General features: G+C 50.7%; 1 protein-coding gene across 1 annotated transcript; it reads right to left on the bottom strand.

Moving 5' to 3' along the window:
* Window positions 1-3,624: 3,624 nt before the first annotated feature.
* Window positions 3,625-7,131, bottom strand: EVX1 (even-skipped homeobox 1). Its single transcript, XM_063323905.1, has 3 exons — window positions 6,693-7,131; window positions 4,875-5,125; window positions 3,625-4,155 (listed from the first exon to the last, which is right to left on the bottom strand). The coding sequence occupies exons 1-3, from the start codon at window positions 7,129-7,131 to the stop codon at window positions 3,625-3,627; spliced, it is 1,221 nt and encodes a 406-aa protein (XP_063179975.1).
* Window positions 7,132-25,866: the final 18,735 nt, after the last annotated feature.

Below are 25,866 nucleotides of genomic sequence, written 5' to 3'. Positions count from 1 at the left end.
TCTCACTTAATGGTACAGGAGGTGACACATAAAACACAACAAAGATGGTCTGAGTAGAGCCGAAAAGGGCTGAGTGATTTGATAGTAACGGAGCAATTTAATGCGCGAGTTACAGCACTGCTCCCCGGGATCGTTTAGGCTTAACCCGTTCTCTAGAGCTCATCTTCTTCCACTTCTGGTCCTTTTTTTATTAGTATTATTATTATTCAGTTGTTTAAAATGAGCATTATCCCAAACATATGCAGTGCAATCAGCTCGGTCACACTTACAAGAACACGCTTTAATAAGGCAATCAATCAAACGCTAACAAGGCGGGGAAGGCCTTTCGGAGCTGAATTTGGCTGGCTGGGGAGCGGAGCGGAGCCGAGCCGATGCGGCACATGAGGGTACGCCCAAGACAACCCCGTGCCCGCTGGTGACACGGGGGCGGGTACCCACCGCCGGCTCCCCGGGGACAACTCCCCGCGGGGCCCCGGCCCGGATCTCACCCTAATTCCTCTAAGGGTCTCATCCCCGGCCAGGGTGAGGCAAGGGAAACCTGCCTGCCTGGTGACGGTGGCCCGGGGACAGAGGCAGAACCTGCTGCCGGCTGGGTGCCCCGTGTCCGCCCCCGCCGCCGGCGATGCCCCACGCGTGCCCGCAGTCGGATCCCTGCGTGGGGCCGCGGGCACCCCCACCGGCGGCGAAGGCGTTAACGGCACCGGCCCCACGCAGCAAAAGGAAAATTTCATTATGAAGTAATGAGTAATTCCTCCCAGTGAGATGTATTGTTATATCTTCCACTTCAATTTAGGAGCACAGCGGCTCAATTACCTAGAAAATACAGTCAATTAAAGGCTGCTGATTGGACACGAGGACGGATCATCGATCTTGTACTTTCCAATATCGCTCCAGACACCTCATTTTCCCTCCCCTATTAACTGAAAATACTCTTGGCGTTACTGCGACCCGCAGCCTATTTACCTGTCGCAGGCAATCTCTGCCCTGTGACCGAGCCAGGCAGAAATTCACAGCCACCCTCTGCCGCAGCATCCCCCAAAAACGGGCGGTTGGGAGGGCGACGATGGCCGCCCTGAGCAGCGGGGGGGAGCGGGGACCCTGCCGGCTGCGGGCGAGCCGCGTCCCACGCTCCCGATCCCTGCCTTCCTGCTGCCCGCTCCTTCGTGGGGGGGATGTCCCCTTTACGGGTGGAAGTGGTAAACAGCGGGTTAAATATTATCTCTCTCACATACACACCACTAGATATATCAAATATATGTATTTGAAAACGTATATATACGTATTGCCTTGCGCCCTAGCCGATGGCATTTTGAGAACTGGGCGTTTTGCAGGAGCAAACTGGTGCCGCGGTTTTTCCGCAGCCCTGGCCGCATCCTGCCCTACGATCGCGGCCCAGCAGGTGCCTCCGCCTGGCTGGGGAAGGGGGGGCCGTGGGCCATTTAGGGCGCCCCGTTTTTGCTGGGCAGCGCTCAGCTGCCTCCCGACCTCTTCAGCTCTCCCTTTTCCCGGGGTCGCCGAGGGGTTGGGGGTGGGGTGTATCACGCACTCGCCCCGCAGCTCCCGGTTTGCCGGACCGGTTCTTCTCCTTGTCTGCTAAAAGACAAAGTAAGGAGGGGAAAGGCTTGCAAAGCTCGGATGGTGTTCAGCGCTGCCCTTGGATGCTGTTTACAATTGTTATTTCCGGGGGGATGGGGGGAGGAGGAATCTATTTGTGAATGTCCAAAAAGGGCCATCGGTTTCCATGTCCATGAGGACATCTCATTCAGAAAGGGCGGAACAATCTGTCCTTAATGATTTAAAGATGGTGACTTTGGATCAGTGTTTAAAAAGCTCCAATAAACAAATTTTTTGAATGAAAAAATATATCCTGGCACACACGTGCCTCTTCCCTGCTCTCCATCCGCTGTGGGGAAACGCTGCTATTCACCCTCTGTCCTAAGGACGAAAAGTCTCCGGTGTAACAATAAACCAGAGGCTCCTCAACAATTTAACACAAAGTAGATAGCGGAGGTGTCAACACGTCTTTGTTCTGTCCAGCATTTATTTTCCTGCTTGTTGAACTATAACTATTAGAAACTGCACGAAGGTGAAATTCGTCTTAAGCAACACTTTACTTTTTTTTTTTTTTGTTAAACAAACACAATAAAAATATGGGTGGTATGTTGTTAAAATTTGTCTGTTGTTTTTATCGTTGTTGGTGTTGTTATTACGTTTTATTCCGACATGGTAACAAATTATGACAGTGTATTCTTTGGGCTATTTTGAAACAGAATGAAATAAACAATTACGGTTTTGGAAGAAACTACCACCCAGACCGGCGTTCGTGTGTTTTAAATTTTAGGTTGACAGAAATCCAAGCAAAAGCAATGATGCTACCTCCTTCCGAAATACCTGAAAGAGGAGGCGGGGGGGTTGGGTGGGGGGCTTGTGAAAGAAATACTCCTCAAGAAGGAAGAAGGACCAGTGTGAAGGACACATACAAATGCAAAGATTAGGGGTGAGGAAGGAAACACAAAACTCAACGCACGAATTAAATAATTTAAAAAAAAAAAAAGAAGAAGAAGACGCAGCAAGGAAAAGTCAATGAGAGAACTGAAGACTGAAGTACAAAGGAAGGGAAATCGCCTTTGCTCCAATTTACAGACTGGTGATTGTCTGAAGGAGTTGTGCTCCCTGTCACCTAATCTCTTCCCTTGGCGGCTTGTTAGCGTTTGGCACGGGGTCTCTGCTCACAGAGCATTATACATTCGATATTCAAAAACCCTCCTTACATATACATCACTTGCTAATTTCGTCAGTGTGTGCACGTTTCAGCGACTGATAATGGGACATTGCTTTTTAAAGGACAAATAGCTCTGACCCATAAAGAGGCAGGAGCTCGTATTTTTTCCCTGCCAATTCCAGTCTGCCTCTTAAAAATAAAAGTTGGAGTGAAAGAGGAGACGAAATGTTGGATTTCTGCTCAAAACGAAGGAGGAGACAAGGGAGAGTAAAGAATGCAATTAAACCACGAAAGTAATGTACAGAATGACAGTTTTTTCTTTATGGTAAAGCATTGTTTTTCTCTATGGAGACAACTGGATAATACTGTTGAGTTGCGATCCAGAAACCGCTCGGCTTTGCTGTTTGCTCGTTGTTTTTATTTTCTGAACACGCTGATAGATTACATCTTTGCTTTCTTCATGCGCACAAGCCATTTCCTTATCAAGATAACGTTTCTTTCAAGTATTTCAGATTTTCCTTCTCCGTCTCGTAGGTTTGTGCATAAGGTTTGTTGCTGCGACCCGCAGAAGCCCCAGCCCTTGGTAAGAAGTCTATCCATGGAAAAGAAAGTCCCAGCTTATTTCTATAGCTACCGAAGTGTATTTCATTCGGGTTGGTTTTCTTCCTCTTCCGTGTCTAAAATCCTTCTCAGAGATAAATCGCTAGTCATTTCTTCGTCTTCTCTTCTTTCCCCTTGGAATGTAAATCCTTTTAAGACTGAGCTATTTTTAGTCTTTTTTCTTTCCGTAGGTGTCCACTTCTGGGGAGAGAACACGATTAAATAAACATCGGCTGTAGGTACGTTAACTCGAAGAGAAGCCCGGGAAAGGGGCGAGTTTTTAATAACCCTGAGACGAAGGTTTATCTCGTTAAAGGTACTTCTTCTCGCTGGTCCATGGAAACTGAGGTGGCTTTGCTCAGCACAGAGGGCGTGAAAGTGAGGAAAGAGTCAGTCCTGGTTGTGGCCGAACAGGTAAAGTCTGATCCGGAGGGTCTCTGCGCCAGCCCGTTGGACTGGCCGCTGTGGCAAGCCAGGCAGGAGCAGGGGTTGCCCCCGGCGCTGCTGAGTCCATGAGTTGGGGCAGGGTAGAGAGAGGGGTGCCTGAAGGCGCACAGCAGTTCTGGTCTCGGGTAGGGGTGGGAGAGGACCCTGAAGGTGTCCAGCGGCCTCAGGGGGGTACTGAAGGGAGTGGCGGCAGAGGCCGATGTGGCTCCGATGCCCATGTGGGAGTAGTAGGGCAGGGGCAGGTGGGACGGGAACGGGTACGGCAAATTGCCGGTGGCCGCCGCGTGGCTCATCATGTAGGTATAAAACGCCGGATCGGCCGGGTGAGGCCAGGTCATGGCCAGGCGCTGCCGCTTGTCCTTCATCCTGCGGTTCTGGAACCAAACCTGCGGGGAGAGGGGAGGCGAGAGCCGTCACCCGCGCCGCCCCGCTCCGCCCGACCACCAGCACCGACCCCGCGGCGGCGCGGGCGGGAGGGGGTCTGCCGGCGAGCGGAGACGGGCGCCAGCTTTCGCTCCCAGAGGGAGTTGTCATCACGTACGGAGGGATCAGTTAAGCCCCTATAAATCTACAGGGAGACCCAGTGGAGCAGCTCTTTTAGGGTGCTTGTTTTCCTTTCTTCTTGCTGGGTCTTGTCCTGCTGACCCACCCCACCCCCCCGGCTCCGGGCAAACCCAGCAGCTCTGCCTCCTTGCTGACGTTTTGCAGCCAGAACTACCTGGGATTATTATTATCGGTTTTATTTTCATGTGCAAATGCTTATGAAAAAGGCAAAGGAAAGCGAGATCAAAACAAGATCTGCTACTGCCTTCCTCTTCCCTCCCCCAAGAGCTGAGCCAGGTCTGGACTGGATTGACGGGAGGATTAAAAATAATCTGCTAGGGAGAGGGCGGATTAGCGGTGCTGGCTGGGATGGAGCCATGTCCCCTCTCCCGCATTGCTGCTTGCTGCAGGGTGCGGGCAGGGCCAGGAAAGGGGCGGGGGGTGGGGGGGGAAGAGAAGAGGGAGGGTTGTGCTGGCGAAGAGCTTTCCCGAGTTTTGCAAGGAAGTTTGGCCGTATAGCTTGATATCGTGCTAATTGGAAACATGTCCGAGCTGTGTGTACCTTGATGGTGGTTTCTGGCAGATTTAGAGCAGCCGCCAGTTCACATCTCCGGGGCCTGGACACGTAGTTCTCCCGGTAAAACTCCTTCTCCAGCCGGGCGATCTGCTCGCGGGTGAAGGCGGTTCGGTAGCGGCGCATCTGGTCGCTGGCGCTGCAGGCCAGCGAGCCCTGGGAGCCGCCGCTGCCTCCGCTGCCCTTGGGGTGATCCCCTCCGCCGCCGGGGCTGCCGGCCAGCCCCTCGGAGCACGGCCCTGCGTGGGGAGCCCGGAGCGGAGACACAGGCTCGGAGGCGGGCAGACACGGAGGGATGCTCCCCGTCCGCCTGCCCAGCGAGGTCCCTTCTCCCCCCATCCCTCCCCGTTCGCCTGTTTTCTGCCTGGCCGGGTGTACTGAGGATGCTGGGGAGACATCCAAGAGGGACCGTAGGGGAGGGCAGGGAGAAAGGAGATGCAGCACCGGTTAAGGATTTGACGGGTGCTTATTCACTCTGGCTGGAAGGCTACCTGTCCGCCCCCGCCGCCGCCCCCAGTACACACACACACCGCCCTGGGGGTGTCTGCTCGATGCCCCCCTCGCTCGCTTCCTGCACTGTGCAGCCGAAGGCGGCCGCCGTAGCATCCCCCGACTCTGAGAGGCTCGGAAAGGCAGGTGTGCCCACCGCCTGAGCCGCACGGCCCCGCGGCCCCTTCCCCCAGCTCAGCAAGGGCCCAGGAACGGAGCAGCCGGTAGACAGGGACCCTGCTCCCTCCGAGGGGGAGGTCAGGCCTCGGGGACTCTCCGCTCAGCCTCCAAAGCCCAGGATGAGATGTTTCCAACGAGCCTCTAAGGGACGAGAGAGGGCAGACAGCGCTCCCCGCGCTTCCCGGCTTCTTCTTGAAGTGATGGGGAAATGGAGTAGGGGGAGCAGTGGGCTGTTGTTGTTGGCGGGGGGGGGCTCTGACGGGGTGGGAAGGTGGGAATAAGGAGTGGGGGCAGGGGGAAAAGGGGCCTGGCCGCTGCGCTTGCTTTCAAATGCAACTCTCCCTCATTGTGCCCGAGACCAAAGGCAATTAATTCATTGGGACCATTTCCGAGCTGGCGCCACCGAGACATAGAAGTGACAAGGTAATTTGGACCTCTCATCTTTTTTTTTTTTCCCTTTTTTTTTTTAACCCAACGTGCAAACAAGGACCTCGCTGCCGCACTTGGGGCAGGCAGGAGTCGGCGAGCGATTTTACGGTCTTTATGGGCGCTTCCGCACTCGCCCGGGCATATTTCACCCTGAAAAACCACAAACAGCTCTCGGCCAGAAAACCCGTTTGATCTTGCTCTCACACACCACCACCACCCCCGCCGCCCCCCAACACATACAAAAAACCCTGCCGGTGGGGAGGATCGGAAAGGATTTCCTGGAGCATACACTTTCCAGGCAATGGGGAATAATAAAATATATATATATATATATAATAAAAAAGATGGAGGGGGAGAGTGGGTGGTGGTTTTGGCCAAGGGGGCCCTAGGAGACAAGCTGCAGACCTGATGCATCCACGGCGGGAAGCCTGGCTCCCCTCCAGGGACGCGGGGGCTGCCCAGTGTCGTGTCCTCTGACTCCCAAACAAGCTTCCCGGTGGCCGGGAGCTGAGGAATCAGCCGGGAAGGGAGATCCCCACACACACACCCCGATTTCGCTGCCCTTCGCTCAGCTGACGAGGGGAAGCCCCCCTCCGGTAGCCCCCTCCCCACCACCCTCCCGCCTTTCCCCCCTCCCCCCCCCCCCCAGTGCTGCCCCCCAGCCCCGGAGCGGGCGGGGGGCTGGAGGCATGGGAAGGAGTTGGGTACCTTTGCTGTGCTGGTACTCGGCGCTCCCCGTGGCGCAGTCCGGGGTGCAGCTCACCTCGATTTCCTCATAGAAATCCGACTCGGTGTCCGAGCTGCTCTGCTGCCCTTTGCTGGAGGGGGGGTCCGGGGCGGGGGGCTGCTGTCCGGCCGAAAGCAGTGCTGCCGCCGCCGAGCGGCTCTCCGGCACCGTCCCTGTCCCTGGCAGCACCTCCACCTCCTCTTCTTCTTCTCCTCCGCCACCTCCTCCTCCTCCTCCTCCTCTCTCCCGGGACGACAAGGGGCCAGGTCTGGGGCTGAGACAGTTCCGATGGATCATCTTCTCCTGCGGCTCCGGAGCGGGGCTTCCCACTGCTTCGGACAAATTAGGCACCCTCTTGCCAACTAGAGCGCCAAGTTGTGTCCCTTCCAGAAACATCACCATCTCCTTCCTGGTTTCCATTGTGGCTTTGCTTAAGGGAGGGGGGAAAAAAATCCAGATCTCTTCCCCCCCTCCTTCCCGCTCCCGCCCCAGCCTTGTACAAACCCAGCAACCCTCTCCTGCCAATGCAGAGGAGCAAGCGGTGAGATAGGGTGACCTTGTGATGCGAGCGCTACACTCTGCTGTGCTGCTCTGGGAGGGATCACCATTGCCCTCTTCTTTCTAAGCTGTCATCCTCAATGGTGCAGTCGTCATTACAGTACCACCGGTGACGCCACACATTGATTGCCAGTGGATAAATAGAAACGTCTGCCATGGGGAAGATGAAAGGAAGAGCCGGAGCTAATGGGCTAAATGCGTGTTGCACCAGGTGTAGGAGCCCGAGATGGAGAGGGAAGTGTGAAAAAGAGATGCATATGGAGCTGAGCTGCAAAGAGGTTGTAACATGCGGAGAGAGTTCCGCAGGGGGAAGCCTCGCCTGACAATTAAATAGCCTTTTGACTGCTTTAAGCCACCACCTTGATGTAGAATTGAGGCGAAGATCCCTAGCCGCATCCTGGAAGTGAGAAGATACGTACTCAAGCCTCTTCCTTGGATGCATTATTTATTGCTGGCAATCAGCTTCCGCATAACTGCATATATAAGGCTTTAAGAATCCTTTGCAAACTTGAGGATAAGGAAATGCGCTGCTGACATTTGAATGCAGAAATAGCTTTGACTTCTTGTTCTCGTTCAATATGGGTTCCTATTCGTATAACTGGTATTGTTTTCTATTGATTGAGATTAAATCGTTAGTTTAAAACTTGGAAATGCGCTTACATATTTATTGCGTTTTACAGCTGAAAAGATACAACTACTTCACTTTCCGTTACTAGTTATTCTGGCTATCTGCTGTATATCGTTTACCATTATTTCTTCCTTCGCAGTTTCCATTTGCTCCACGGTTCTTGTGCTTTTGAGAGGGTTTTACGTCTCCTCCCCTTTCTTCTTTTTAACTAATCGTTTTGCATAAATTATTATCTGCTTTCAGGAGGAAAAACTGCGAGAAGAAGGTCTGCCAAGAATAATTCAGGCTCAGAGAAATGCAAGTTATCAAGGCCAGAGCTTATGCTAGCTAGCAGATGTTGTTAAAACAGAAATGACAAGGGCAACCATTTGGACAGCACTTGTCTGAAAATAAGGGACCTTGTACCGTAAATATAGCAGCACACGCAGTCTCTTTGGCGTATTATGATATTTCTAATGAGTGCGGCAAGTATCTCATCTCTAGTTAATATTGACTCACACGTGTCAAGTCATTTTCACCATCTGTCGTAACTAGGTTGTTCTAAATTTTTTCTCTGAGTGTTATTGGCTAGTCAGGTTACAGAAAACATTCAACCAATTACGTTCTCAACTTGGTAAGGAATTTACTGGCATATTTGAGGTGACGTTGCTTCGGTGGGGAACAGGCAGCGCAATGGGAAACACGCTGGGATTTTCTGTCTAGCCCTGTGAGCAAGGCGGGCACGATGCGGGGAGAGAAACAAACAAACAAACAAACAACTGACAAACAAATAGGATTCCCGGTCCACTGGATGCATGGATTAAGATGTGCCTCTAGCAATAAGCATACTGATTTCAGGGGGATAGACCAGGAATTTTTAGGGGACTACCGCCACCCGTCTCTCTTTCTCCCTGTGTAGACACGCAGGCACGTTTCCACGCACACACCCATCACGCACACACCACGCTCCGGACTGCGCTGCTTTTCATCACACATGTGATGTGTGCACTGCTCCGAAGCTTGCCCGTTCCTTGAAAACTCATTGCTAAATTCCCTTTCCCTTTTCTCCCTTGCCAGCCTCCAGACCGCTGTGTGCCCTTCCAGCTCCGGATGAGGACTCGCCGCCCACCCCCGCCGCAGCCAGGCTCCGCTCCGCGGGCGCGGAGCCGGGGGAGCAGGACCAGGTCCGGCTGCTGGAGGAGCAGGCGGGTGGGTGGGTGGGTGGATGGAAGGATGGATGGATGGAAGGATGGATGGATGGATGGATGGATGGGTGGATGGATGGATGGGTGGATGGATGGGTAAGGCAGTCTGGTTCTGCCGCCTGCCCGCCGGCCGCGGTTCGCCTGCTCCTGATGGGCGGAGGGTCAGCGCTGATCCCGCTGCGCGGAGCAGCGCAGAGCAGTGCGGAGCGGCGCGGAGCTGTGCGGTGGCGCCAGGCAAGGCGAGGCGGGGGCACTCGGGCAGCGCTGTGCCAGTGTCGCCCTTGTGCCGCTTTCCATGGCCGGCGGCATCGTCGCTGCGCTTTGCTGGGGAGCTGATTTCCCTGGCACCTCCCGGGGGCTGTGAAGGCTCGGCCTCCCCCGAGGTCCAGGACATCCCAGCCTCACGGGGAAACTCACCACCAGCTTCCTTCCTAGCTCGGCCAGGTAGCCGTGTCGCAGGAGGCTGGCCGTTGTCTGTGGCAGACGGAGAGGATTTCCCCATTACTACGAGTTTGGGGGCAGCAAGAAGAGTAGTATTCATGTCTCTTTCTAAAAAAACAGGGGCTGGGAGCTGAATTCAGAATACGGGGAGGCGCTCCCAGAGAGAGCGATGAAGACGACTGCGGGGAAGTTAACGGGAAATCCTGTCTCTGGCAGACTGGAACCCCGGGGATGGTTCCCGTGGATTATGGTGGCCGATCCCCACAAATTTTATCATTTTCGTTTACCCGACGCTGCTGCCTCCTTCCTCACCCCATTCTTAATCCGTTCCTACGAGGATGCCCCCCGTCATGTACCTCGGGTTGGAGGTTTTGTTGAGCCCGGGATGACGGTCATTGCCACGGACCGTCTGTCTTAGCCCGCAGCAACCCAGGCTGCGGGACCCCCACGCACGGACAGACGCACACCCCCGCACACATACACATGCAGCTATTTACTAAGGGTAAACACAGAGAGTTAAAGGCCCGAGTGGAGTCCAAGAAAAAAAAAAAAAAAAAAAAGGAAAACAGAAAGGCTCTGATGGACTCGAAGTTTTGGGGTCCATTTAGGTTAGATTAGTAAAGGCTTTTAAAAATGTCTATTTTTACATCCCCCAGGAAGAGTACCGACGCGACAGCCCCTCTGCACGTCGAGGAGCCTGTGGAGCGGGGTGCCGGAGCGAAGAGCCCCGTCCCGCTCCCCGCCGCGGCGGCAGAGCTTTGCCTCGCCGGGAATGCGGGGTCCGGCGCTCTGCCTTCTGTCTAGTGTTTCCCACAGATCTGTCAAGCCCGATTTGGAAGGAGACTCCCTCATTTGGGATTAATTTCCAGGCAGATTGGAAAGTGTATCTCTACGGGGTTTTCTTTCTTTTTTTTTTCTTTTTTTTTTTCCTTGCCTGTTCCAGACTGAGATTTAAAACCTAATAAGTCTCTCTCGCTCGCTTGGTTACAGCCAGGATGTAATAACTACTCTCAAAACTTTTCAAACTGATTTATTTCTCCGAGTTTACAGCTTTCCTTGCTGATATACGGCCAAGGCGACACCAGGGCGACCGCGTTCAAAAGGGTAATACGCCGATTTCAGTGTTACCTCTGCTGAAAGGTGCCCCGTATACAAAAAACAAACGAAACACCCTCCTTTCCCAAAACAAGGAAATAACAGGGGGACATCAAAACATGGCTAGAGCGATATGCTCATAAATCAGGTATTTCCCTTGAAAGTGCTAAGCCTGGAGAAGGAAAGACACATCACACACTTCTTACCCGCGGGATATTTATTTTCCTTCGCCGGTCAACAGGGTGTCAATAACTGTTGACCGATACAGTCCAATTACGACTGTGAACCCACGATGCGCCTTCAGTTTCTCTAAAAAAAGCCCAAGTCTTGTCGTCTTTTAAAAAGGAAGAAAGTTTTGACATATCGCGGAACGATTTAGTGCCGCAAAAGCTGATATGCAGTATAAATGGGTGACCAAACCAGAAAGCCTATTTTTAAATTTTTAATGGGTAGTGTTAACAATAATGGCGTAATTATCACTGTTTTATTAAGGCTATTTTTTACGACATGGTTAGAGGTGGAAGCTTTGGAGAGAAGAGAATAATAGGCGCATTATTCTGGGGTGTAAAGACAAGCTGGTACGATGACAGCACCTAACACGTAAGTGGCGTTGAGGGGAGAGAGGACAGAGCCGTGAGTGGGATGTGCCTAGGAGAGCATGTAATGGTATTTACAGGATTCGATCCAGGACACGTTTCTGCCTCCGTGTAGCTTCGAGTGTCGGATCCCGGCACCTCTATGGAGGGCATCTGCCTGTTCTTGATTATTCTTTTTTTTTTTAACCTATTGGCTGCCCGAAGCAGCGCTTCCCTGCCACTGCGGGAGGCTCTGGAAATTTATACCTTGTTAGATCAAAACCTGTGTGGGAAAACAAAACAAACAAACAAACAAACAAAAAAAAAGGCCCGATTCCCACTCCTAGAACATTCAGGACAAGTTTCCCACTTGAAACTGGATCTGCTGCTTCACTGATTGCAGTGAGTAAATCGTGCTGGAATTTGGTCTTTCGATTTCAATTGCCATCGCTTCCAGACTCGTCGAGAGCCATAAAACTGCGGCAATCTTCAAGTGTTAGAAAGAGCGGTAGAAACAAGATCTGCGTTGCAAACTCCCTGATTTGAAAGCAGAATAGTATTTACGGTGTGAATTTAATTCGGTGGAAGGCACAGGTAAATGAAAATCGACAGCATTTCGGTGGGTGCCGCAAGGAGGCTTTTTTCCCCCCTTTTTTTCTTTTTTAGATTTGATTTAAGAATTGAGCTCTCAGCCCTGCATCTTCGCGAAACCCGCCCGCGTCGCCTGAGACCTAGTGCGCCTAAGCATCTCCTACAGAAACACTGAGGGGTTTCAGGGGGTCTTTAGGTGCCCGAAAGAAGAGCCTTAAGGGGGGTGTGTGTGTAGCATGACCAACAGAAAACCGCAGGCACGTCAGAAGCGAGCACACAGCCTTTCACCGCATTTAGTATTTTCCTCCAGCCGGGCAACGGCGCCTGGTGTTTCGCTTGTGTTTTCCTCCTGTACCCAAACCCGCTCCTTTTATTCCCATTATATTCCTATCGCTCGCCCTCAGCAGTCTCAAGACGCGAAGCTAACCTGGGGAAGAAAGAGGGGGAAGGAAGGGGGGGGAAGGAAGCAGGGGGGGGAACCCACCCTCCCGAACTCGTGTTAGGGCTCGGTTTGCTGAAAACCCGTGTCCTGCCATTCCCCGCGATGTCGCCCCGGGCAGGCGGCAGAGCCCCGGGAGAGACCGTTTCCCGGCCCTTCCCGGAAGGAAATGGCTGAAGCGAGGGGCGTTTGCGATGCACGGTGTCATCTGTGCCTGCTGTAAACAAGCGGCGCATGGTCAGAGCCGGCGGCTGTCTGCGCCCTCTTGCAGTCCTCCGCTTTCCAGCCGTGCTGGCAGCTTTAGGCCTGGTTCTGCTCCAGGTACGCCAAATCCCAGTGTTTTCACTGGGCGGAAGGTATTTTTTTACAGGGAGCCTTATGAGAAAGTGTGGAGAGGGGTGTAGCTGTGGTTCAGAGCATTGGAGTCTGACCCTAAGATACGGAAATTAACCCCCCATCTGCTCTGCCTAGAGAAAAAAGATGCAAAAGTCCCAGCTCATATACTGTATCCTGGGGACCCTTTTCTTCCCTAGGGAGAGGGTGAGAAATCCCTACGAAAGGTTCCTTTGGAGATATGGGTGCCCAAGGGGTACAGGATCTGCTGAGGGACCTCTCGCAATTAGGAAAATGCCAGAAGTGTGTATCTTACTCCAGGAGACCCAACTGTGTGCTTCTTCTAATGAAAAGGTGATTTCCTCTTTGATTGGAAAAGGGTCAGATTTGACCCCATGGGAATAAGATATAGACATGTGTAAAGAGAATCCATTTAGGATGACAAGGAATGGAAAGTTAGATATGAAAACAACAAATGAAAAGAAGGAAAAAGAAAACAGGGGGGGAAACAAAAAGGAAATCCCAGCCACCTAAGACAGGTATCTCAATGGCAATTCCCTCACCCCTCACCAAGGCTGAGTGTTTGGAAAGAAGCAGCCACACTGACGCGGAAGGCTTCATCAGTTTTTGTCCAGATCTGCCTCATTCAAAGTCTCCCCAAAACAAACACAAATCAAAACTTACATATGGACCTGGAAGGCATGTTGAAGGAAAATGTTGCCTAGTTTTTCACTATCAAAAGTCAAATGTTAACCCCTTAAGCTCCAGTCCCACCTTCAAGAAACTTCATCTACAGCTGGCCAAGCTGAGATGGCATCATCAGTTATTGCGGTGTATCCTAACAGCAGGTTTAGCTGCCTGGTTTATTTTTGGCTTGACAATTCTGTGCACAGCCCTCGGGGATGAGGATGCACATCCACGGCTGTGTCTGTCCCACAAAAACGAAACTTAATCCTGACTCCATGAGCAGTGGTCTAGTGCTTCAGCACTGCTGCCTGACTCAGAAATGCCTGGGTTTGCACCTTGGGAGCTGGATCACCAATGCCTGACCAGTAGCTCTCCATCTCCTGTCTGTAAAACCCATGGTCTCCTGGACAAGAGGTGACTGACAGCCTAGGTGAGCATGGAGCAGCAGGGAATGTGCACTGAGCAAAGCCGGTGACCCAGATGAACTGTGCCAATGGGGATCCTTCTCCCATGGCCTGTTCCTGCCTTCTGTGCTCTCAGAGCTCAGCTCTGGGCACACCATGCACGTCATGTCTCAGATGACTATTGGGCCTATGAGATAGTAATCAGGGCAAAAGCAGAGATGTAGGAAACTCTCACAGCAAGTCATGGGCTTCTGCCAGAGAGCACTGAGTTCAGCTCAGGAACAAGTAGGAAATTCTGAGAGTTTGTCTAAAAAAACTTATATCAGGGCAAATAAAATCTCTGGAGCAGATTCATTTATGCTTATGTGGGTTTTTTTACCCTCCTTGATTGATGTGTATTTACAAAGATCCCAGAGATTTTGCTGGAACTACTGAAGGACTTTTGATCCTATCTACTGCTAAGTTATATCAATAGTTTCTGACAAACACTGTATCTGAGTTTTTCAGTCAGTGAGGGCCAGGAACAGCGAAAGGATGAAGTGGACAAGGAGAAAAACCTGAGTTACCCATCGCTGCAACAGAACTGCATTAACTCCTGGAGGCTCGTCTTTCAGGCCTCCTGCTACCCAGGCTGAGCTGAACGGGGAGAAATCTGTCTCCCCACGGATCCTGAGGGGGGATTGACTTTGACTATGGTGCTCCCACACTCAAAAAGAAAATTGCAGCCCACATGGGTGACAAGTGAAATGCAGTTTCTCCCCAGAATGTTGGACACCCAGGTGGTCCCATGGCATGCCCAGGATATGGAGGGGCTGCTGGCCCACAGGGAAAGCCCCTGCAGCTGCTTAGAGGCTGAGAGACAGATCATCATATTTCTGCTGGAAATAGGGGGCGTATCACCATTGTGTGGAGAGAAAATTCTGGATATGCTCATGCAATTGCCTGTTGTGTTGCCTGAGAATGGATGTGAGAAAAGATAATGTCAGAAGCAAAGCCCAAATATTGTTAGAAGAGAAGCCCGGGTATTTGTTGTTTCTGAAAGAGGAAATGAGCACGTACTGGGAAACCCTGTCAGAGAAAGGCAAGGGCTTGTTTCTCAGGCAGGGCAGCATTGCACAAGGCATGGCCGAGAACATGAAGACTTCAGCACGTAGCCATGGCACACAGACGGGGTCAGCTGCTCATTCCAGGGCTTCCCTGCACTGCTGTCCCATGCTGGACGGCTCTGTTTCTCTGCCGGTTTGGAGTGCGCGGCTTTAGAGACTCATCTCCCAGGAGCTCATCCCGAAGTCCCAGGCAAACCCCATCGACAAAGGAGACGAGGAGGGAACACGACCCAGCCCCAGGCGTGTGGGGGTCTGGGACAAGACGAGGTCCCTGCCTTCCACGGTCAGTTCAGACCTGCGCACAGCCGCCCGCCTCCCCCCCGCCGTCCCCGGCCTCATCCGTCCTCCCCGCAGCGCCAACCGCGGCATCCCCCCGGCTCCCACCCTCCCGGCCGGCGGTCCCTGGCTGTGATCACCGCGGCCCTACACTAACTGCTGTCTTCTTGCGCCCCCCACTGCTGATGGGCCGCAGAGATGAAAGGAGCCAAGCCAGCCCGCTCGCCCTCGCAGATCCCTTTTTTTTTTTTCTTTTTTTTTTTTTTTTCCCGTGCCAGGGAAGCGTGTGGGAGAAGGAGCGAAGGAGAATGGCGGGCAGGCAGCACCTCCGACGGCTCCTGCCGGGAGTGCCGGCTAGCGGGAAGTTCCCCCCCCGCGTTTCTCCCACGGGCAGGGAAGAAGCCACCGGGGCAGCGGCCTCCCGAGCGTCCGGGTGGCATCAGCACCGCCCTGCGCCTTCCCTCCGCGGGGGCACGGCTCCCCAGCCCGCGGCTAATTCGCTGGTTCACTCAGAGGTTACATCATCCTCACCATCACCAGCCCTCGAGGTCAAGACCATTTTGCCCAATCAAACTTAAAACCGGAAACTTAAAAGTGGGAAACACGCCCCGGGAGAGAAATCGCTTTTGCAGGTAAAACCTGTTGGCGATGAGCTCAAGTCCTTCTGGGGCGGTACCCGGGGAAAGTCGCGGCACACGGCAGCAGCTTGGCCGGAGCCGCCTCGTCCTCTCCGCTGCCCTCCGAGGGTCTCCGAAAAATCAACGTTTCCCACGGGCGGCCGACGGTTTAGATGTGCGGAACTCGAATACGTCCAAATAAATACGTCTCTGCGCTTTAATCGCCTTCGTCCATTTCTTCTAAAACATAGTATGCGCTCCACATTTAGATCCGTGGTGTGTGCCACATAGCACATCTTATCCCATTTGTATATACATATACACACACGAACAGGCACATACTTACGGCATGTATGCATATAGATACGTTCTTCCCGCCCTTGTTCTCCCATTAAAATCCAGTTTCGAAAAATCCGCTCAAATCTGGAAAGACTACGTCGATGCGCCAGTACATGCCTCCTACTATGGGTACACGGCAACCTGTAGGAGTTTTTCATTTCCAGTCCACAAAACTCGTTTTGAATGCTTTTAGTCTTGCTGCCAACCAGCAGTAAAAAAAAAAAAAAAGAAATTAAAAAAAAATTAATAATCTATGCATGTGGAACACATCCCATGGGCTGCTCCATTCTCCTTTGGTGCGTGGATACGTCTTTCTTACTATTTTTCTACCAAGCCCTGTAGGAAACACGAATGACTTTACGGGATCAGCTTCCTTTCCTGGGCATCACTGCGGCAGGACGGTTCCGTCGGGAAACTTTGAAACACCTTTACATTTGAGGGTTTCCCCCCTATACCTCTTCCCCCTAGAAGAGGACTACGGGATTCAGCCCCCACATATATTTTGGGGAGAGCGGACACCAAGAGCCCTAAGGAAGCGGGGTGCTCCCCCGGGCGCTGGAGGCAATCCGAGACTGGGAGGCGGGGGGAACCGTCGCCGCACACTCCCACCCCTACCCCCGCGGTGGGAGCCGCAGGTCGGTCCCTTGGGCAGAGCCGGGCTCCAGCAAACGCGAGCAGAGGCACTCACGCTTTAAACAGGTTTTCATTTTCTTTTACATGGCAGCAGGTTGATGGGCCCTTGAGACACATGAAGTCCGCCCCCCCTGCGCCGCTTTACGGGGAGCCGCGCTTCGCTAAGGCATCCCGGACCCTCTCCCCGCTCCCATCTCCCCCATCGCAAATAAGTCCTCTGTGAAGAAGAGGTGGGGAAAATAAATCTGATGGGATTACTTCTGCTTCCTAAATACGTTTCATTTCAGGCACCGCAGTTTTTCAGCAAAAGCCGAATATATCCTTCGGAATTGGCGTGTTTCTTGAGAAAAAGAAAAGAAAGGGGAAAAAAAAAAAAGCCCTCACAGCTTGGAGAGAAGAAGCGGAATAAAACTTTGTGAAGAGGGAAACGTTTCCTGGCATCCAGGCTGGGTGCAGGAGAGGCACTGGCAATGGGATAAAGCTGAGAGCGTGTGCTCCCAAACACCCCCCAGAGCGGGAAAAAAGCATGCCCGGGGGCTGCAGGGGCAGAGCCTGCGGGGCGGGGGCTCGTGGTTTACCCCCTCACGCATGGCTGAACACGCGTGGGTTTTGCACTGGGGAGGGTTAAGCCGCAAATCCACTCTGACCGAGCAGCAACGGGGCTCCAGGCAGCGCGGGATGAGGTCGCTGCCCGCCGGGCACCCTCTCCGCGGGCAGCGGGAGCGAAGCCGCCCGACTTTGCGGGAGCCGGGTTATTTTTAATTGCGTAGAGGTTATTATTTCACACATTCCCCACCCCCCACCCCCCCCAGCAGAAACAGCGAGACGGTTCGGATCCTGCCCCCGCCCCCGAACTGGCAGGGCTCTAGGCAAGAGGGTGCGATTAAGCCTGTGCCGTGATTTTTTTTCCCCACTGGACGCTGGCACAGAGTGCCCTGGGAAAGCGGCTCCGGCGGGCGAGGTCGGGCTGACGGCGGCACCTCCGGCCGCCCAGCGCCTCTGGTGCCGGTTGGGAGGGAGCGGGCGAGCCCCGGACCCCATAGCAGCTCCTGGCCCCTGCCTCCCCCGGACCCGGGCACAGCTAACCCCTTTCAAAATTGGGGCATTATCCTCTATAAGGGGCCCTCTTGCAAGAGAGGGGAGCAGAACAGCTCTGTGGTGGCCTTGGGATGGCAAAGGGTAGGCAGAAATCTCTCTCCTCAGCCCTCGTCCCCCTCCCACCAGACTGTTTCTGGAGCTATTCCCTGCACTAGTCCCCTACTCTGGCAGGCAGTGGAGGATGTGGCTGGCTGCCCAAGGCCATATTTTCCCCATTGGGAACCCAAGTACTCCCAGTGTAGTAAAGATAATCACTGATGCTGTAAATATAAAGAATCCTATGAAGATCCCATTCCCCCGAAACTATGGGAGTACCCCTGGGCAGGCAGCCGGGTTCAACACTCTCCACCTCCCTTCAATAGCTGCATGGCCTGCTTGGCTGGTTGGCAGCATCCTCTTGGCCTAGCAGGATGGGCCAGGGCCCAGTCCATGCAGTTGGCCCCAGAGAGAGTCTGCTCTGAGCCTGGCCTCCATGACCACCCAGCTTTGGGTGTAGCAGCAGGAATGACGTCCCCCTCCTGCAAGCCCTTCTCCAAATGCCAAAGACGCCAAGCCAGAACTGCTTTGCGTTATACTGCCCAAGGGCTGATTTCCAAACTGCTGGTGTGGCTGCAAAACTTTCTGCCCTCCAGTTGCTGTCCCCCAGCAGAGCATGGAGGGGATGTACCAAACCCATGTGTCTGAGGTGGCTACTACACACAGCACAGTGCAAAACGGCCATTGTCCTATTTCATTTTTTTTTCTTTTTAACAACAACATCTCTGTGTGTGCTTGTATAAATCCTCAGTGATTTCACAGCTCCCCACGGTAATATCACCAGCCTGACTCTTATGATTTCCTCCACGCCTGCACAGTTTTAGATTTATAGGTCTCTTACATACTCATTCACAGAAATAAAAAGGGCGGGAGTGGAGAGGACTTGATTTCTGGCTGCTCTCTGAGGTTTCCATGCCAGATCCATGCAACATCGAGGGCTTTGGAAAAGTGGATTTGTAAACCAACCCCTAAATTGATTGCACCCACATTAGGGGGTGAGGCACACACTCACACGCACACATGCACACAAAGTCATGCCTAAAGAAAAGTTAAAATTTGTTACATGCTGTAAAAGGGAAAAGATAAAAATAGAAGACACCTATTGCCCCCCCCAAAAAAAACCCTGAATAGTCTTGAAAGAATCTTTGCATGGCAGATGCATTAATCCCATGCAATAACCACTCTGGTGCCTGCTAGGTCAGAATTCTCCCAGCACTAGGAAATCCGAACTTTGTGTGGATTAGGATGAAATCAAATGGGTATATCAGCATGAAAATTGGACAGTGGAAGAGCAGCTGCTGGGAGGGCCAAAGGGTTTGAGTTATCCAAAGGTTAGAGCCCAATCCAGCCACCACCAGCTCAAGGGAAATGAAGGCAAATGGTGATGATGACAGGGAATCAGGAAAGAAGTGTCCTAAACCTGATAGCTCTTTGAGTAGGGGGGAATTCTCAACTCATCTCTCTCTATGGGGATGTTACTCCACTCTCTTTACTCTTCCATAGCTGTGTGTTTTCCAACTTTTCTGCTGATAGCACAACATTTTGAGAGACCCTGTCTCTACCTCCCTCACAAGAAACGTCTCTGCAACAGATATCCATGGGGTAAATGCCCAAAAAGGCAGCAAGTGGGTCTTCCTCAGGCCTCTGGCAGATAAAAGGAGATCTGCATGTGTCACGGTGAAAGCAGTCTGGAACTGAAGCCAATTCCTCACTTCTGACACAGGAGCACATGTATGAGTTACGGATGTTCCAAATGAAAATACGGTGTCTTCCAAGCCCTGCAGGAAGGTAAAAGCCACCAGCACTACTTGAATGGCAGATACGCTGCCCACAGACTGTATTTTCCACGCTAGTAAGAGATCCTTCCTAAAGAGCAGTAATCTCCTATTAACACCGAAGAACTGGAGTTTCCAATGTGCAAGTACCTGCCTTTAGATGCCCTTTGGGTGCACTAATTAAGGGATTAGGCCTTCCTTCTCTCTCTGCCTCCTGTCTGGAAGGCTTTGCACACCCTTTGTTCAGTAGAAGGGAGTCAAACTGATTCTCGTGGTTAGTACACTTCACAGTCAAGGTAGTGGTGGGTATTTGTATTGGGCTAACCGACACCTTTCAGAGGATTTGCATATAAAATGACACCAGAGCATTGACTTTCAGGTGCCTACCTACCACACAACAGAGAAGGTGGATCTGACCTATGAACCAGGCAAGTTCACAGAGTAATTTGTACTTTGTAATCTGTAGAACTTGGGTGATACATCTCAACATACAGAGCTATGCTTGATGAAGTCTGACTGGAGGGTAAGGACTTGTTCGCACATGGAAACACCTAACAATGTCCATACAGGACTTGCTGCTCCACCTCAAATCCACACCTGATCTCAGCCCAGGTGAATTTCCTGGTTAGACAAACCTAGGTTCCCAGTGGAGATAAGGAAGAACACAGGAACTTGTTCAGAACAAGAATGTTCATGTTTGGAAGTACTCAGGGAGGGACATTGTATTTTAAACTCAGATCCTATCTTAATTTGCATGAACTTTCAAGAGTAGACGCTCATTAACACAGTGTGATCTTTTCAATAAGTTCCTAGTTTGGCTTGAGTGTCTTCTGTTGGTTTGCACCAATTTCATCTAATCTAAATATAATCAAATTAAACTCAGCTGAGATAAAGGGCTCCCATAAGTCTCCGTGTAGATTTCCAGCACAAACCACAACCCAGAGCACTTCTGCACAGAGGTTGGATATAAAGTGTTGAAACTAATTTCTTTTGAAATCAAGGAGGCCTCACCTGAGCAGGGAAGACCCGGTTGCCCCCAGTCTGCCTGACAGGCACCTTTAGCAATAATGATGCGCTCAGCTGTACGTTACCACCTCACAGCTATGACAGCACCACTGATGGACACGGCACCTCTTAGTCCATTGCAACAGAATGGAAAATAGGTTTATAGAAACTGCTGCTGGAACACATTAATTAGTCTCTCTGATTTCTGAGCCCTGACAGCTTTGCTGACAAGGCAGAAGAGACTCTACCTTCAGCTGCTTCATTCACAGCTACTGTTATTAATTAACCTAACATGATTTCAGTTTAAATTAACACACCATGGCTGAGGAACAGGCACCCCCCTTTTTTACAGCTGGAGTGAAAACAGCGGTAACCTCTTCATCTACATCAGCTAAATCCAAGATAAATCATCAATCACATCCCTCAGTGAAATGCTGCATTATGGGGATGCTCCTGCTTATGTACTTGATCCCACTTAGGTATTTCATTTATGTATAGATGGGTTTTTAATTAGTTAGAGGGGAATCAATATTATAACCTATAATGGCTCCAGAATGGGTATGTCACCTATTGAATAGCTTAACCAACCCTTACTTGTCACTTAGCCTATGCAATTGGATGGGCAAAACCTTAGTTGAAGTGACTGGGGTTTTTGCTATAGACAATGCATGAATCCCCCATAGCAAATCCACTCTGATGCTATACATGCTCTTGCAGCCTTGTTCCCCCAACGTTTCTGACTCACACCGTCTCATGTTCCAGTTCTCCCATGTAGCCCGTTCTGGTTAGTTCAGAGAGCAGAGGCTGCGGCTGTGTCCACATGGCACTCACGCATTGTGTCCCGTTGTGCAAGGTATTGCCAAGCTGCTCCAAAACACACTAAATCACATTCCAGCAATGCCTGATTCCGTGACGCAGATTTTGGGCAGAAATTCATGATATATTTTAACCATTTGGAGGAGGATATTTTTTATCTCAGAAAACAAGGCCCTGTTTAGACGTCACTGAAGTGCAAAAGATGAACTTAGGAGGAGAGTGGGAGCCAGGAAATCTGGAGTTTTCTTCCTGCCTGACTGCTGGCTCTGTGGCCTTGGGCAAGCCCTAATCTTTGTGACACCACTTCCCGGCCTGTAAAATAGGGGTGATATTCTTTCCTTCATGGTGATGACTGCAGTAGTGATCAGTCCACAGCTTTTCTATGGTAAAAAAACCCCAACAAACAAACAACAACTTTGAATACTATTGCCCATAGTATTTTAAAGAGGAACAACGTCCTTGTTATTCACATTGATATTTGAGGGTAATAAGATAAGAACAACCCACCCCTCCACCCCCTTACCCTGTTCATTAGGATCAAGTTTACAGTACTCCTCCAAGAGTCTCTCTTTGGAAAAGGGACAAATCCAATTTGTAATCCAATTAATCTGCTTAGGGGAATCCCAGGCCTTATACAGCTGCTGTGCAACATCTGAAGTAAAAACAAACCAGTTTTCATGAAAGCAGATTTTGACTGGAAGAAAAACTCTATTTTTTTAATGGCAAGGTTCATGTTTTTCTCTCGCGCTCCTATTTTATACCACTTTCTCTTTTTCCCCATTTTGATCATGAGGAAACTTCTCCTTTTTCCCTCTCAGGAAATCAAAATGAAACTCCTAAAACACAGCAGATCGAATGTCTTTGTGTAAGATTTTCTCAGGAAAAACAGGCTGTTTGCTGTCAGCTCTTTTCCAAGCCACCCGGCTCCCATCTCCTCAAGCAGATGCTGGTCAGGTAAGCTGCTGATGTCTTGTGTTTCCCAGTTCTCTCCCGTGTTCATCCACCATCTCTTTTCCTACACGTAGATGGAAAACTCTCCAGGGTAGGGGAATCTCAGTGTTCTCTGCTTTCTCAACACTCCGCTAATTGAGTCCTGCTTACACTGCTAAGGAGCAATGGTAATAATAACAATGAAAATATATGATTAAGGGATCGTTAGCCCTAATAATGCCTTGCCACTGGAGCAGCGCATGGAGGCCTGCTTGCACAAAGCCAGTCTGGGTCTGCCTGATCCAGATGGAGCATCAGGCCCACCCTGGAGCAGGGGCAGTGCAGGCATTCCTGGCCACCCTTGTCCCGGTATTTTGTACAGCGGGGTGGGAAGCTAAATCAAAGGACCCAGCCATAGTTACGGCAAATATTTTCTGTCTGTAACACCACTGCTTGGCTCTGTAAGCACTCAGTAAATCTAAAATATAGTCCAAATCCTCTATAAAAGTAATGTAAACCTCCAAGATCTATAACCAATGCTTTGCACTCTCTTATGTTCTGTCGTAGATTTTACTGCAAGGCTTCATAGAAAGCCATTCACCTACACCCACATCCTGGGTAGGACAGCGTTGTCTGACAAGTGTCTGTCTGGCAGAAACCACAGCAAAGCCATCATAACCAACATTTTGTGGAAAGCAGCCTTTCTTATTAATTCTGTAGTCTCTGGTTACTTCCATTCCATTTCCCTGATTCCAGGCCTTCCCTGTCATTGCTTCTATGGTGTCCCTACACACTGGCCAGGAGGCCGTAACAGAGCTTGCATCTCTCGTGTAGCAAGGAATTGCATGACAAGGAATGATACAGCCGAAGTCTCTGCCTAGCTTTCCCACAGAAGTCCTGGTGCTGGTTTCACAGTGCCACACGTGTGAAAGGTCTGACACTGCAATACATAGCCAAAAAACCAGCACGTTTCACACGAGTGGGCGAGCAGATTGTTGCAGAGGGACTGGCTTGGAAGACACCAAATAACTTGTTTGGAAAAGCATTGCAATGTTGGGATACGACCCCCCGGCTATGTCTCCACCAGCTGAGAAAAGCAACTATTCCAGGGACAGGAGGTGGGTACAGAAAGTTGATCAAGCCTTTGGCTCTGACCTGGATGGTGTTACGGGGCTGTGGGCAGATGTGTGATCCATCGCCTGCATGGCTGTAGCTGAACAGGGTTGTTGGGTTTGCATTTTTAACAAGTCACACGCATGAAGTGAATAAAAAAATGAGACAGGAGGAGGGAGAAGCAGCCGCTGGGGCTGATGGCCACTGATCTTTTCCATGTGAGGGGGTAACCTTTGGTAACCCTGGCCCCATGTCATGTGACAGGGCCAGGAAATAAACCCTGGGCTCTTACCAGCACTCCTGTGTGTTACACCTTTATTGCAGTGATGACAGGTTGATGGCTACACTGAAAGGTTCTTTTCCTTCGGGGAGTCCTGTCCAATGTTCAGCTTTATCCGTCCATAAATGCTGTCTAAGTAGTGTAGAGTCGCTGGGAAAAGCTCCCACTCCCCCTCCAACCCCCCCAGCTGAAGACTGTGGCTGGGAAAGGGGCCCCTCACCTGCCTGTCAAAAGCCACTAACTCACTGTCACCATGGCCAGCTTTCTCTCCCCTGGAAGTGGAGAGAACTTACCTCCATGGAAGCCTTTCAGAAGGATCTTCCTTTCCTCTCTCCCTTTCCTATCCCACCCCATCTCATCCCAACCCAGTGTACTAAAACACCAGTCAATCCCTGTAAGCTTTTCTTGGATCTCAGGAGAGAACATGGCAAAGATGATCTCACTTTAGATAACTCCTCTGGCAGACTGGAGAATACTGCAGCAGTTCCTCTCCTTAGAAGTTTCACTTCTCTGTTTTCCCTTCTGACAATGACATTATTAAGGGCTCTTGATATGCTGCAGGGTTACTATAAACACAGAACTGCTGCAGGGGTATTGGAAAAAAAAAGAAATCAGGAGTTAACTAAAGAAATAAATGAACTAGGAAGGATGCTAATCACAATCTGTGAGCTCACAATTTTTTTAATGCTATTATTCTTTCTTTTATTCCACCCCTCATACCCCCTAGCTCTCTTTTAATTACCACTCGTGGGAAAGGTAAGCTGACCGGTTTAATAATTCTCAGCACCACAACAAGTGGTAGGAACGAGTTTAAACTGGAGATCCTAAAAGCTTTCTCTTTGCATAAGACAAATTTATAGCTTGGAAACTAAATATTTGTTCAAAGAACTTTTGGAGGTGTTTGAGCACACAGGAGAGATGAAATGGCAGATTAAATATTTCATTTACATGCAATATGCATGGCATTAAGTCCTATCTTAATTCTTCACCTGTTTTCTGAAATTCTTTGACAAACAAGGGACATTTCACCTCACCGTTGTTATTTTGAGTGGCTTTCAGGCTCATTTAATTATTATGTGTTCCTGTGTGGAAGTATCCTGGGAGGAAAGCAGACTCCGTTCCCTAAGGGGAGCACCACAGGCTGCAGGCGGGTTGATTCCTTCTTTAGCAGACATTTCCAAACGCGCTGCTGCTGAATAAGGATGGGGCTTAGCCCAGGAAACCAGATCTGGCTCCAGTGGGCACGCAGATGCTCTGCGGATGAGCTCCATAGGAATGGCTATAAATAGAACAAACAAAGAAACAAACAAGCAAATGGCACTTCCTACCATAGGAACTCGATGAAGTTTCTCTGGTGGGAACAGGGTCCAGCAATTTTGGGGCTTCTAGGTGTTCAGTGCAGCTTTTACTTCTGCATGGCAAGCCATATGACACAGGCTTTATCAGAGCCATTTCCACGTCTGGGGGCTTTTTTTCTGGTAACTCGCTGAGCTATCATGAAACCGTGATCTACAGCTTACTCAACCTAAGCTTTTCCGTGCTATAATTCCTACAGACCGACCCATCTCGCTATGCATAAATCTGAAAGTCTGCACAACCGTGTGGCAGAGCTCCCTCCTGCACACACACCACACACGCACCCGCACACTCTCTGCTCTTTCTACTTCCTAGCAGAACTAGAGAAGGGGAGAGAGCACTTCTGTGCAGACGATGATCTGATAATCTCCTGCAGCCTGCTTTTGAAAGAAATACACATATTTATCCATAGGTTCAGGGGACGATTCCAGGACAGAAAGTACATGTAAACGCGCAAATTTGTACTCTATCCGTAGTTTATTAGAACAAAAGATATTCCTTCCTTGTACTTCTAATAGAGAAGATTAAAACAGTACCAAATGTGAGCATTAGTGACTTTGGAATGCGGTTTTATTCTTTATGCCCTAAATGCCTAAACTTAATATTTTGAGGTGGCATACAAGCTGTGATCATAAAACGAGTTTTACTGGGAAGCCATGTTTACTTCTTGTTTATCAGACTTATTTTAATTCATTCTGGGTAGGTTCCAAGCACTGTGTTGGAGATTAAAGGCAACTGCGCTCCCCAATTAGCAGCCAGCCCTTTCTAAGTAAAAATATTTCTGAGGGGCGAGATGAAAGTGGAATAATTTCTCTTCATTAACAGTAGAGAGCTGGGACG

This window comes from Chroicocephalus ridibundus, chromosome 2 (genome assembly GCF_963924245.1).
Source record: "Chroicocephalus ridibundus chromosome 2, bChrRid1.1, whole genome shotgun sequence".
NCBI classification, from domain to species: domain Eukaryota; kingdom Metazoa; phylum Chordata; class Aves; order Charadriiformes; family Laridae; genus Chroicocephalus; species Chroicocephalus ridibundus.
The sequence above is the reverse complement of the archived record's forward strand: the minus strand, read 5'-3'. Positions and strand labels throughout refer to the sequence as shown.

Coding starts and splice junctions, on each gene's coding strand:
- EVX1 (XM_063323905.1), bottom strand. CDS start 7,131: ATGGAAACCAGGAAGGAGATGGTGATGTTTCTGGAAGGGACACAACTT. Junction 5,126..6,692: donor CGAGTACCAGCACAGCAAAG/GTACCCAACTCC, acceptor CTCCCCACGCAG/GGCCGTGCTCCGAGGGGCTG. Junction 4,156..4,874: donor TGCCAGAAACCACCATCAAG/GTACACACAGCT, acceptor CTCTCCCCGCAG/GTTTGGTTCCAGAACCGCAG.